Here is a 14,376-nt window from a genome sequence, read left to right on the forward strand (position 1 = left end):
CAGTTATGTGAAACACAGAGCTTTCTGGTTACAACTGAACTGAGACCAAAAGCTCATTTTCTGTCAGCTTCCACAAAGACTGTCATAGAATCACCTACCTCAGGAAGTTTGTCCTGAGATGGATTTAAAACAGTGACCTGAAGTTCAGTGTTTTTCAGCTGCCCAGGTCGACATCGCTGAGCTACTAGCCTCCATACAATGAAATTATATCAACTCTTTGGTAACCTAGATAGATCTTTCAAGCTTTGATATTTATTCCTTTCTTTTTTCTACTTCCCTGAAAGCAAATTCCATCTTACCTGGATATTTTCTGAGCAGGAGCAAACACCAAAATTAGTGATAGGTTCTCCACTGCTGTTCCATTTTCCCAGACTGTCTTTCTTTAAACACCTTCTGCAAGTAAAAATGATATTGAAGTGAGGTATGTGTACATTCGCATGTTTATGTACGAGCATATAAGTGAGTATTTGGTATTAAATTCAGGTGTATAGTCCTAAGTTCAGTTTACTGATTTTTCATAACTTGAATATACATTGCACTACCATTTCCAAGTGATTTGACATTTTATGGGAGATTGAGGGAGAGCACTTAAAGATTAAACAGTGAAGAGACCAAAGCTCATTGAATTGTCTTAATGTGGCAGGATGGAACTTTTTGGACCCCTTTATCTTCTTTGCTCTTTTCATCCTCTCCTCTGAAGGGAAGGGGATACTTTAGCAAAATAATGCACCGATGTCAGGTTTCCATGTGTCATGTACTATCTTGGAAGTTTCAGTAAGCAACACTATGTAGTGCAAAAGCATGGGGATTGAACTCAGAAGATGTGGGTCTCAGCTTTAGCTACACAACCTACTTTCTAGATTTCTTTAGACAAGTTATCTTAGTCCACATGAGTGTCAGTTTCTTCATCTTAAAAATGAGATTAATAATTCAGTGACTGTTTAATGAAAATATATACACAAACAAACTTTACAAGTTATAAAGCACCTCTTTATTATTACAGTATAGCATAACCATGGAATGAACTAAAGGAGATAGATAAAATCTGTTAAAGATAGAGTTCAATCAGGGTGCTCACCTCCTCCAGCCAAATCACACACACTCACTTAACCACACTCCCCCACATACATACACACACGCATACACATGCACACACACACTGGAATGTTGAAAAAAAAAACAAGAACCACTTACGGATCACTGATACTCAAACACATGTTGTCAATGCCAGGGAAGCTCCACATTGCTGAGACCAGTTCTTTTGTGCTTGGGTGAGAATTTCTGTAATATTAAAGGATAGAAACAAATTCATGATTCCTCCACTAGTCTCCCATATTAAACTCATGCTCATAAATAATTTGAAGAAATGAAATATGCTGTCTATAGGACTGCTTTCTTAAAAATCTAAGAAAGACTCAGACTCAGAAAAAAAATGGTCACCAAAAAAATAAGCACATGTCTCTATTTGGCTGCCTTATTATTTGTCACATGCATTTAGTGATCACCTACTGTATATATAACATTATATTATACAGAATTCTGACACTGCTATTCAATATTCGATAAAAAGCTATTTGCTATATATTACAACAGATTGGGAAGCCATACCTAACCTGGCTTTCCTGATTTAAAGTCTCATAATTAAAAATAAAGATGTACTATAACTTTATTTTTAGACAAACACAAAAATTCGTAAAAAGTTGTTTGTTGGTGACAGAGGTATCACGCTGCAATAAAGCAAACTGTGTATTCCTTTGGCAGGATCAGGTACTGCGGCTACTAAGTTCTTTATTCTTTAGCACTACATGGCATTCATTCAGGCACAACGTACCTCTGGAGGTGTGTGGAAATGTTGTTTTAGTTAAAGGGAAGAAACTTACGCATAGAAGGCTGTCTGTTCAGAGGTACCGTAAAGAGATGGGGAGATCTGGATCTCCGGATAGCTGTTGCTGGAACTTCTTAGCGTGCCAAGGCCCATGGCGGTGGTTACAAAGATGATGGGGAGAATAACCTGAGCTATGAAACCTTTCCAGTTCCTGCGGGTGTGGTGGAACCTCTGAATGAGTATAGCCATTACCTTCTTCAGTAACAGTCCAAAACCACCCAATCTCTCTCTTCTGGTCAGGATTTTGTCTGATTAAAAAAAAAAAAAAAAGATTTAATATGGTTCTGGGAAATCCTGATAAATCAAGAACTAAAGTAACTTCAAAACCTATAGATGAATGGTATAATGTAGCATGGTAGGAAAAGCTTATATTTTAAAGATTTGCATTTGAAGTTCAGCTCTTCATTGATCAGCTTTGGGCCCGAGCCTCTCCATCTCATACAGCTTCTGTAAAAGTGCTTTGAAAATTATAAATTACTATACACAAAATATTCTTTGTCATATACATAGTACTTTTACATGTCAAAGTGAGATATCTAGAATTTTATAAATGAATATTGTTCCCAATCTCTTAAAGTCTCAATGCAGAATCAGTATTATTACTAATTACTAATATTCAAGAGGTAGCTTCTATCAAGAGGCTGAATTCAAATAAAATAAATAGAAATCAAAACATCAGCCTCGTCTAACTCATTCCTATTGTGGGTAACTTAGTGATGGTAAGTGTAATTGGCTCTCATTGTAATGTGAGGTCCAATGAAGTCACCTTAAACATAGGAAAAGGAAAATGCTCTCCTCCAAAGTATAATTCTAGTTCAAATACTTATTCATTACATTCCTTTTAGAAATCTGGACTGATTATGTGGCGTTTCAAAGCTCTATTTTTACCGCGTGAGTCACAAAAAAGAACTCATTGGAAAAAAATGCCTACCCTCTTTCCCCCCAAACCCACCCCACACTGCCCTGAAATGCTTGCTCTTCAGGTGCTGAGTAGATATCCCATGGCTTCTGAGAGTGAGAGCAGCTGTGGAGGCCCTAAATTGTTGCTTCCCCAACAGTGCTCATACAACTAATAATTTCAGCAGCCCCTCTAAAAATAGTTTCAAATATAACATTCCCTCCAAAGGCCTGCCACCAAGCGCTCCTTTACATGTGATAAGATGACAGTATTTGTCAACTCTGCGGATATTTTTAATTCTCCATCACAAATTATGCAGCACAAAAATCATGATCTTCATTTAGCTGATAAGGAAAAATACAAAGCTGCTTAATTTAAAATGAATTCCAATTAAATAGAGTGAACAAGTTTAAATGCAAACTCCTATCTCTGCAAAGGGGAACTGCAGAAGGAGCTGAATATTTTAAGTTAATTAGTATGCTTTTCTGTTTCTTGAGAAATTACATGTCGATGACTTACAGGTGTATCAAATGGAGCAAATGTGCTTTCTAAAAGATAATGTCAATGAGGGGAACATTCTGACTGAAGAATAGTTTCAAATTATGAGACAAAGGCAGAGGCAAATACATAACATTTACTTCCTGAAGCAGATGACCACTCTCTAATCAAAGTCTTCCATTCCATAGTCTCGACAATTATATTCCCAAAAGATGATACCTGAGGAATCTAGCGGAGGACAAATGAGACTCCCAATTTCCAGAATTACACAAACATTAGAGATTATCTTTTCTGAGTTTTAGAGCCAAGCAAATGTTTAATCACAAGTTCTATTCCTAGAGATTTTTCCCAATTTAAGCAAACTGTTGAAATGACTACTCCATCGTTTATACATGATTTTACTATATGCTTCCTTAAGTAAATAGTGTTTCCAAAGGCATAAATTAACTGTCAGAAAGATAATAAGACAGGATAAAAGTTATTTTCAAAAGAGTCCAATCCCTCAAAGTCATGTCAAGAAACATGATTTTCCAAACATATCTTGTGTGAAGAATTGGGGGGAAACCTATTATTATAGATTCTTAACCATCAAGTACAACTTCACCAATTCAGAGATCCTCTCCCAAAAGCATCTTCTCAGAGCCTGAATTTTCTCAGCATATGAATCACTCAGAGGTGGGGGAAGGTTAGACATATTTTCCAATGAGGTCCCATAAAGAGGGATGACTCTTTCTTACAAAAAACCTTTTTTTAATGACTACGACCACCACTTGAACACGTGTAATAGCAGTGAGTGAGCTACCTTACAAGGTTACTTGGCTCATTGTTGGACGCCACCAATTACAAGAAGGATTTTAACTTGTTGAACACAACTCTGGAGTTGTAGTAAGTCACATCCTGAAAACGACTTCTGGTGGCTAGAAGGAATACTAATCACCACCCTAACAAGGAAGTTCTTTCATGTTCTTCAAAATGTTTTTGAAACAGAGAATTCAATTTGGTTTAATAAATATTTTGTATATAAAAAAGAAAGCTTATATTTCTTTAGTCTTTTTAAATTTAGAAAGAAAATTTAAAGTTGAATTAAAAAAAAATCTGTCCTGTGATTTTTCTCCCTTAGGTCATTTATTGGAATTAAGCAAAATGTGCACATTAGATTTATTATACCATCTCTGTCTGTGAAATTGCTGCTGCTCACAGATAAATCATCAGGAGTTGAGATGCCACTGGTACTGGAATTTCCAATTTTCTTTTGTGTTAAGTGCTCAAGACTCATATCATTATTCTTCTGTGACCCCTTAGTCAAGTTCAGAAAGACCTAGAAAGAGAAGCCAGAACACTTCATTAGTGTAAAACATGCATGTGTTTGCTAGTTTCTTTTTTTTTTTTAACATCTTTATTGGAGTATAATTGCTTTACAATGGTGTGTTAGTTTCTACTTTATAACAAAGTGAATCCGTTATACATATACATATATCCCCATATCTCTTCCCTCTTGTGTCTCCCTCCCACCCTCCCTATCCCACCCCTCTAGGTGGTCACAAAGCACCGAGCTGATCTCCCTGTGCTATGTGGCTGCTTCCCACTAGCTATTTTACATTTGGGAGTGTATATATGCCCATTCCACTCTCTCACTTTGTCCCAGCTTCCCCTTCCCCTTCCCCGTGCCCTCAAGTCCATTCTCTACGTCTGCATCTTTATACTGTCCTGCCCCTAGGTTCTTCATGACAATTTTTTTTTTTTTAAGATTCCATATATATGTGTTAGCATACGGTATTTGTTTTTCTCTTTCTGACTAACTTCACTCTGTATGACAGACTCTAGGTCCATCCACCTCACTACAAATAACTCAATTTTGTTTTTTCTTATGGCTGAGTAATATTCCATTGTATATATGTGCCACATCTTCTTTATCCATTCATCTGTTGATGGACATTTAGGTTGCTTCCATGTCCTGGCTATTGTAAATAGAGCTGCAATGAACATTGTGGTACATGACTCTTTTTGAATTATGGTTTTCTCAGGGTATATGCCCAGTAGTGGGATTGCTGGGTCATATGGTAGTTCTATTTAGTTTTTTAAGGAACCTCCATACTGTTCTCCATAGTGGCTGTAACAATTTACATTCCCACCAACAGTACAAGAGGGTTCCCTTTTCTCCACACCCTCTCCAGCATTTACTGTTTGTAGATTTTTTGATGGTGTCCTGTTTTCTAGTTTCTAAGCTCAATTTTGATTTTAAACTTTTACCATATTTATTGAGACAAGTACGACTTTAAGTGAACATTTTTGAGAGTGACTTTAAGTGAACATATTCGTATGTGAAAGATATGTGTTCTCTAAGTGAAGCAACATGTTTGTTCTCAGAAGTCAGTCTTACATAACAATGGTATTGAGATAATTTTAAGATTTTCTGATTTTGTAAAATGTTTTTTTTTAATTTTTAAATTTTTTGTAATCAAAAGCATCTTTATTTTTGGTTCCCTTCTTGAAATGTTTATTTATTTATTTATGTTTAAAAATTTATTTATTTTTGGCTGCATTGGGTCTTCGTTGCTGCATGTGGCTTTCTCTAGTTGTGGCGAGCGGGGAGTGCTACTCTTGGTTGTGGTGTGCGGGCTTCTCATTGTGGAGGTTTCTCTTGTTGCGGAGCATGGGCTCTAGGCACGCGGGCTTCAGTAGTTGTGGCCTGTGGGCTCTAGAGCGCAGGCTCAGTAGTTGTGGCGCACAGGCTTAGTTGCTCTGTGGCATGTGGGATCTTCCCGGACCAGGGCTCGAACCTGTGTCCCCTGAATTGGCAGGCGGATTCTTAACCACTGGACCACCAGGGAAGCCCTGAAATGTTTACTTTTAAATATTTCTTTTCTTTCTAAAAAGAACTGTTCACATTTATTCTCAAGGAACAGCAAGTTAACCAGTTTTAAGCAAAAAGGAAATGTCCAGGTGTACCTCTTCCATGGTGGTATCTGAAATGCCGTAGCACCCGATGTTGAGGTCACTCAGGCCATTGTCCAGTACTCTCAGGAGTGACAGATAGGCCCCTGAGACTTTGGTGCTAAACGGAGGAAGCACGTAGACAAGCTCTCCCCCGATGTCCTCCTTGAGGTAGGCTTCAGGGAGATGGGACTGGATCACTGCTGTCACAGCTGTCGTGTCACATACTGTACTTGCATTTACATTCGGACTCTAGAGACGAAAAGAGAAGTTAAGAACTCCCTTGTCTTTACACTGTAGTGCCCAAGGGCCCCAGTCAGAGGGCGGCAAGTGCTTTTAGGCCAGTTCAGACCTAAGCCAGGTAACACATCCCTCCTCTCGTGGCTTCCCGTCCCGCTTGGGAGCCCTACACTTGCCTGTACGTCACGTTCTACTGGCTCCCCTCTCCCGCCTCACCCTGTCCCTTCTCCAACCTCCTTGCCCACCATCCTCTTCTCCCTCTTATGTGCTCCACCCCTAGTGACGACAGACTCTTTCTGCTGTCCGATGCTTCAGGCTCAGGCATGCTTCCTCCTCAGGGCCTGTGCAGTTGCTCCTTTGCCCCAGATAGTGACATGGCTCACTCTGCCTGGCCTCAACTCTTGGCTCAGCTGGCACCTTCTCAGAGGCCCCTGCCCTTGCTGCCCTACTTAAAGTGGCACCACCCAGCGTTCCCCACGCCCCTCCCTCTGCTTTATTCTTCCCATAGCATTTATCACCTGCTAATATTCTAAATAATACGTTTATCAATTCTACCACCTGAATTCCCCACACTCCATCAGAATATAAACTCCATGAGGGCAGAGATCTTAATAGCATCAGTTCACTGCTGTATCCCCAGCGCCTAGAACGGTGTCTTGGGCACATATTAAGACATCATATGCACCTAATACATAAGTTTTTGAATGAATTAATGAATATAACAATGAACTACTTTTTTATATTTTGGAAGTCACATCCGGATGATCAGATATACAATAAATGATAGTAGTCAAAACCTTTCTAATGGCATATACATTTGGCACAGTATTGATACCTATGCTATTTTAGGTGGTACAGGGAGCCTTAGTAAGCGTTTTTGTTCTTCAAAGATGTGAAAGCACCACTGGCCTGTCTGTATTTATCTCCACATTGCCATTCAAGGAATACTGATCAGAAAGTGAATGCATGACTGCATATTCTCTTCATTTGCTTTTTATAGAGCGGAAAATCTAATTTTTAGCTTTATAGGCTGAAATGCTAGGGAAACTAACAGGCTGATCCTCCGTCAGTAACCTCAGTACAGACCTTTCTTTTATCTAGCACATTGGTTCTCAGTGTGCAATCCCAGACCAGTAGCAGCAGCACCATATGGGCTGATGTGGACCTTGGCGGAAATGCAGTAAATTCTGGAGCCTCATACCAGATCTACTGAATCAGAGACTCTTGGGCGTGGAGCCAGAAATTTGGGTTTAACAAAAGACCTTCAGTGGTTCTGATACTCGCTCAGTTTGAGAAACATGAACCTAACAGATTAATTTTAGCAATGAATAAAGTTGGACAGATTCTGTTTCTGTTTCATACAAAACTGAATTTACGGTCCCATAATGAGGTATGTTTTCTCTCCTACAAACCTTTTTCTTGGTGAGTGTGAGGTGATACCCGTCCCCAAAGGCCTCCTTGAGATAAAATGGTGACCCGCAGCAGCGCAGCCCACCCTCCTCCAGGAAGGCGATGCGGTCACTCAGCACTTCAGCCTCGTCCAAGTGGTGTGTCGACAGAATGATTGTTCTGGCTTGAAAATACAGAGGAGAACAACCAAGAATGAAAAGTGAAGCTGCAGTCCCCAGGATGTACTGAGTTAGCACAAGTAAATCCTGTGATTTATGAGGAGGAGAGTCACGTTTTATGGGCTAACTGAAAAACTGATCAGAGGAGCTTTCAAAATGAGAAATTTAGACAGGGTGTTCCTAAATATTTTTCTTATAAATTGGCAGCAAACACACATTGGTTATGCTGTAAGGCTAAATGTCCATACTCTGTAGTGGGGGCAACTCCTCCTAATCCCTTAGTCTGTTCCCTTGGCTTCACTTCCATTCTCTCTCTTTCTTTCTGTCTCTCTCTCCCTCCCTCCCTCCCTCCCTCCCTCCCTTCACTATGAAAAAGCAGTAATTTTAAAGACTTTTTGAATATTCCTCTCTGATTAATCCACTCCACTCTGATTGCTCCTTTGCTTCACATCCTGTTCGCACTTATTTAGTCTGTTTTCAGTTTATTTTCATTTGTGTATGTTCGGTATCTCTAATTAGATTCTAAGCTCCTCTAGGCAGAATTTGGAACTTCTATTGGATTTGCATGCTCTCAAAAGGGCCAGTTAAGTGCTCAATTCACAGTGGGCATTACATAGATATTAACTAATTGATCCAGAAATTTAGCTGGGAGAAGAGAAGACCTCACAAAAGGAAGAGCACACCTTAGATCTTTAATGGAGATTATAAACAGAAAAGGCTTTAACTTCTTTGCGTGCATCCCAGAGGGCAAAATTATGACTGTTGCTTGGCGAAGTTATACGAAGATACTCATACCAGTTTTGTTCTTGGATATAACATCCCATATACTTCGGCGAGAGCATGGGTCAACTCCAGTGGATGGTTCATCTAAAATTACCACCCTTGATCCTCCAATTAGAGCTATGGATATGGATAACTTCCTCTTCATTCCTCCTGACAATGTTCCAACTCTCTTATGACGATGGCTATATAGTCCAGTATCTTTTAAAGTCCTTAAAAAATGATGTATAGTGGTTATTTTTATTACAGACAGAAAATGTGAACAATGGAAAAATACGAAAAGCACCCTAAATGAGAGGTATTCACTAAGCAACTATTATGTGCTCAGCAAGGTAAACTATTGAAGATTCATGATACAGTTTTCTGTTACTTATCATCTAGCTGGAGGTATAAAACTAATACTCAGAAAACAACATAAGGAATATATGGCTCATTATTTCATTCATTCATTTGACAAATATTTATAGAGTGCCTGCCTATGTTCTGCCAGACTGTGTTTCAGGTGCTGTGGAAAGGCACTGAGCCGATAATGTTCCTAACCCATAAGGAGACTATGTTCTAGTATGTGTGTGTATCAGGAGGAATGCTGGGGAAATTCAGTAGATAAACATATTCCCAAGTAAGTTTATGATATGCTATTTCGTGATAAGTGTGATTAAAAAAAAAATACAGGGTATATGAGATGAGTGCCTGGGATATGCTACTTTAGGCATCTATTTTACACATGGTGGTCCCCTCAGAGAAGCTGACATTTGAGCAGAGACCAGTAAGGTGGAGAAGTAAGTCAAAGGGCTGTCCGGGGAAGGCTGCTCTAAGTAGAGGGAACATGGGAAGCCCTGAGGCTGGAGCAGGCCTAGCATAACTAAGTGTGCGCCTGGGTGAGCGTGCCTAGAGCAGAGTGAATGGGCAAAAAGCAGAAGGAAATAAAATCAAAAGGATTGGAGGCAGGTCAGGAAGTGCCTCATAGGCCTTGATAAGAACATTCCTGAGTTTCACACCGAGTGTGGTGAGAAGCCATTAGAGGGTTTTGACAGAGGAGTGACCTGGTCTGATCTGCAGTTTAAAAAGGTCTCCTTGTCTGCTCTTTGAATAGACTGTACAAGGGAAAGTAGAAGCTGGGAGTCCACTTAAGACCAGTAAGGTAGGGACTTCCCTAGTGGTCCAGTGGTAAAGAATCCGCCTTCCAATGCAGGGGATGTAGGTTCGATCCCTGGTCGAGGAACTAAGATCTCACATGCCGCAGGGCAACTAAGCCCATATGCCACAACTACTGAGCTTGCGTGCCTCAACGAGAGAGCCTGCATGCCGCAAACTACAGAGCCTTCACGCCCTGGAGCCCACATGCCATAACTAAAGAGAGAAAACCTACACGCCACAACTAGAGAGAAGGTCGTGTGCCACAACTAAGACCCGAGGCAGCCAAGAAAAAAAAAAAGACCAGTATGATAGCCACGGAGATTAGAAACAGAGGATTGGGGGTGATATGGGAGTCAGATGAAGACAGTTAAACAATTCCAGTATAATAACTGGCCAGTGAGGATAATGCCCTTAAATGTATACAATACTAGAAAAGTAGAAAAACTAAAAACAATTGTTTCCTGAGAAACTGTCTCCTACTGGTATTATTACTATAGCTTGACCTCTTTTTGAGAGGAGTTACCCACACATGTTCTCATTGCTGTCATATCTGACCTTTTTACTTCCTCGTGCAGCTCCTTTTTAGTCCAGTGAGGACCTTTGATGGAGCCGTATAAGAGGAGGTGCTCCTTGGTAGTGAGGTAACTGAACAGGACATCATGTTGCATGCAGACCCCCAGGTTCTTCCTCACGGTGTGGAGATCTGTTTTGATATCTTTTCCATAAACAAAGATGGTACCTGCTGAGGCATCAAACAGCCCAGTCAACAGGGAGCTGGGAATGAAGAAACCATAAATTAGGTGTGAACCAGAACTCTGAGTTAGATTTTAGGACTAAATGTATCTCAGTTGTTAGCAAAAAATGTCACAGTGTATCTTCCCAGGCCAGCTCAAGCTATGAAGTAAAATGGGATTAACTGGGAATAAAAATTAAAATTACTTTTACACCTCTAATAATTTAGAGTGTGATAGAAACACTATGTGATGATGATGATGATGATAGTGGTGGGGTGATGGTGGTGGTAATGACAGAAATGGTTGCGCTTTTTAACTGCAAATGCACTCCCTCCTTGAGCAAACTCCTGCACTTCCCTGGCATCAGGTAGTACCCATACGCAATTAAGCCTCAAATTTCTGTTTTCCACATGAACTCTGGTCATCTTCAGTCCCTTACTCTACCCTGTGACGAGAATATTCTCACCTACAAACTCCTCACCATATTTCAGATGGTCAGTAAACTGGGGAGTTATTTAATATCCATCTTCTCCTCTAAAATGTAAGCTCCATGAGGTCAGGGAAAGGACTTGTTCTCTCATCACTCTCAGTACCTAACTAGTGTCTTGCACGTAATAGATCTTAAATGACTTGCGGATTAAATAGGGAATCAATATAATATGTAATTCTTCCCATAAAAACACATTAAAATCATATAACATATTTCTTTATATATTCTTTATATTCAGAAAACTGAAATGGGGACTTTCTCAGCTAAAATTATAGCCTCTTCAAAATCCTTCTCCATCACTTTTCTTCATTGTCCTCTTATTACCTGTTAGAAATCTTACATTTTAAGCACTGTATTCTTACTAGAAAGCCAACTCTGAACTGAAACAGGTCATATAAATGAGAGTAGCTGCATGTTCACTCATTTCATGACTCTCCTTTGTGCCCTTTTATTTACTAAAGATTAATTTGTGTATGTTTTGGCAGTCACTGAGCTTACTCACGATGATAGCAAATAGCATAGCCAACAACAGACGCTTGTTCTCAAGTAAGGCCTAGAGCACCAAGAGCATCGTAGAGTGGACTCCAAGCTAAGCCCAGTAGAGCACTGGAGGTGAGTCACAGAAAAAAATTCAAAAGAATGTCACTGTAAAAACATTTGAATCTTCTCCATTGGGATACAGGAAAACGCTAGTTAAGTGAAGAGAGAGAAAGAACAGCCCATGTACCACTTGTGGACTTTTCGATCTATATCTGATAGCTGGTGATTCTTTTCTTTCTTCAAGAATCCAGGCAAGGGTTCCCTGTAACAGAGTGGCTGGGGCGGAGTGCGTTTATACCACGGCTTGTGGGCCCAAACTGGCACCCGGGCCAGGGCAAAAACGCCAAGAAATCAAACAGACTGAACGTATGAAGCAGTAAAGATTGGTGGGGGCCAGGGATGAACCAGAAAGTAGACGGCCCCTTTGAGAACAGTCAATAACAAGCCCCAAAACATTGTCTCTACCTAAGCCTGTAGATCCAGTGTTGCCAGAACTTCCTATTATCTAAGAGATAGCAGGAATACTTATTTTTATTGGAGAACTCTCCCATTTTTAAATGCTGGCACTGAAATTGAAAATTTTGAGAGGTACCAGTGTGCCAATATTAGGTAGACCAAATAAACCTATCTGGTGGGTCTGATCTGGACTTTGAGCTCACAATTCGGACCTTTGATTTAGACTCCATTTTACAGGAAACAACTTGAGCTATCTTAACCCATCTGGGAGCTGTAACAACTTTACATTTATGAAAGAAGTGAGGAAATATTAAGTAATACGCTTCCATGACACCTAAGTGTTGAAAAGTAACATACATGGTAGTAGTTTTCCCAGCGCCATTGGGCCCCAGCAATGAAGTAATATGCCCTTCATAAAAGTTCAGACTGAGGTTAGCAACAGCAAGTTTTGAGCCATAGTTCTTTGTGACCCCATGCAGGGCAACCCCAACTGTGAGATCTTTAGGTTCAGACTCAGTGTTGGAGGGAAACATGTATTCAGGACCTGGAAAGAAATTAAGAAAAGAGTTGTAAGCTCACAAGGAAGAAAAATGAAGCTAGAGTTAGACTTTTCATTAATTAAAAATTGAAGACTATAAAAGCACAAGCCTCAAAGTAAAAAATAATTCCAGGAATAAATGATCTATTATAGTCTTCAGCCTTCTCACTTGTTTCAAAAATGAATGAGAGTGTTGGAACCACTCTAAGGTTTATATTGCCCTTCTCTGTCAGAAAAAGTAGTCTCAGAATATAGCATCATAATAATGAATTCTCCTTTATTCCACAGATCTCAAATACTCAAAACACAATTTTAAGGCTTGGTCCTCCAATTGGACAGGATGATATCTACTTACAGAATAAATGTCTACAGTGACAAGGCTCACTCAGATCTGTGGTTTATAGAATCGGTTCATTAATTACTCTCTACGTTTCCTTCAGGCCTCACAAAAGGACCACTTATATGGGTCATCCTTACTTTATAAAGCTGACACTGCTCACCCAATGTCAGTAAAACATGAGCCTTAAACTGTTTGTTCAGTGTTGGTGATGGGTTATGCTAAATTATCCATACTTGTTACTTGGTTACTCCTTATGACTAGTGACAGACGGCTGAGGTGAGGGGTGCAGACTGGGGCCAAGGAACAAAGTTTTTCTCTGTGTGAATCTAACTGGAACACAAAGGGATCTGCAATCTTGGCCTAATTAGCACCATATGCTAACCACCTGAGCTAATGAGCTCAGAAAAAGCCACAATTTAATCTCTCTAAGAGTCCAAACACATATGTGTAGACATATTCATCCATGACTAAAAGGATAATTTTGCCATTTAGAAAAAGATAATTAAAATCACTAGTCATGTAAATTTTATATCACTTCTCTCATAATAATGCATGTTGTTGACCTACTTGTCTTACTGGCAGATGGTCTGGTGTTCTGCATCATGATATTAGTAAACATAAGGCCATTGCTTTTCTCATGCTTCACTTCTGCACATCCCAATCGCTCCTTCCAATAGGAAGGAAGGAATGGAAAATACCATGGAGCTGCCATACCATATGTACCTGTAACAAAAATGTATTAGGAAAAGTAATTATTGATTGTTAACATTAAGCATCAGAAGCTAAATAACAGAGTACTTACTATACAGTGTTCAGGAAGTATTTTCATTTTTTTTGACACTATATAAAACTAAAGTGGTCTCAGTTTCCAAAGTAAAGTAAAAAACATAGCATTTCAAAAAATTCTTTCTTTTTTAAACAGCTTCATTGGGTATAGTTACACACCATAAAATTTAATCATTGTAAGTGTAGAGTGAGATGATTTTTAGTAAATAAAGTTGTGCAACCATAACCACAATCCAAAAATTCCAATAACTCCAAAAATTTCTCCCATGCCCTTTGCAGATAGTCCCTACTTTCAACCCAAGTTAAAGGCAATCACTGACCTGCTTTCTGTCTCTATATTACCTCTCTTTTACAGAAATTTTATATAACTGGAATAGAATAATAGTCTTTTATTCATTTATAGCATCAAAAACCTACAAATATAAATAAGGCTTAATGGAAAAACTCCTGATCATGTTGAAGTTTTAACCACTTGAGACCTAGGAGGGGAATCCCACTAGTCTTGTTCCATTAGAACTGGATAAATTCTCCTTAGAATTAGGAGACTTGATT

The 14,376-nt window shown here is 39.4% G+C and overlaps 1 protein-coding gene across 1 annotated transcript in view; it reads right to left on the reverse strand.

Moving 5' to 3' along the window:
* Positions 1–14,376, reverse strand: part of ABCA12 (ATP binding cassette subfamily A member 12) — a 192,708-nt gene that overhangs the window by 33,498 nt on the left and 144,834 nt on the right. The window contains exons 27-36 of the mRNA XM_007187873.2: positions 13,615–13,761; positions 12,518–12,704; positions 10,496–10,714; positions 8,819–9,015; positions 7,868–8,028; positions 6,231–6,467; positions 4,449–4,599; positions 1,881–2,133; positions 1,195–1,281; positions 300–393 (exon numbers count right to left, since the gene is read on the reverse strand). Coding sequence (XP_007187935.2) covers positions 300–393; positions 1,195–1,281; positions 1,881–2,133; positions 4,449–4,599; positions 6,231–6,467; positions 7,868–8,028; positions 8,819–9,015; positions 10,496–10,714; positions 12,518–12,704; positions 13,615–13,761 — 1,733 coding nt within the window. The remainder of the gene's footprint in view (positions 1–299; positions 394–1,194; positions 1,282–1,880; positions 2,134–4,448; positions 4,600–6,230; positions 6,468–7,867; positions 8,029–8,818; positions 9,016–10,495; positions 10,715–12,517; positions 12,705–13,614; positions 13,762–14,376) is intronic.

Source organism: Balaenoptera acutorostrata, chromosome 8 (genome assembly GCF_949987535.1).
Source record: "Balaenoptera acutorostrata chromosome 8, mBalAcu1.1, whole genome shotgun sequence".
Classification (NCBI taxonomy): Eukaryota; Metazoa; Chordata; class Mammalia; order Artiodactyla; family Balaenopteridae; genus Balaenoptera; species Balaenoptera acutorostrata.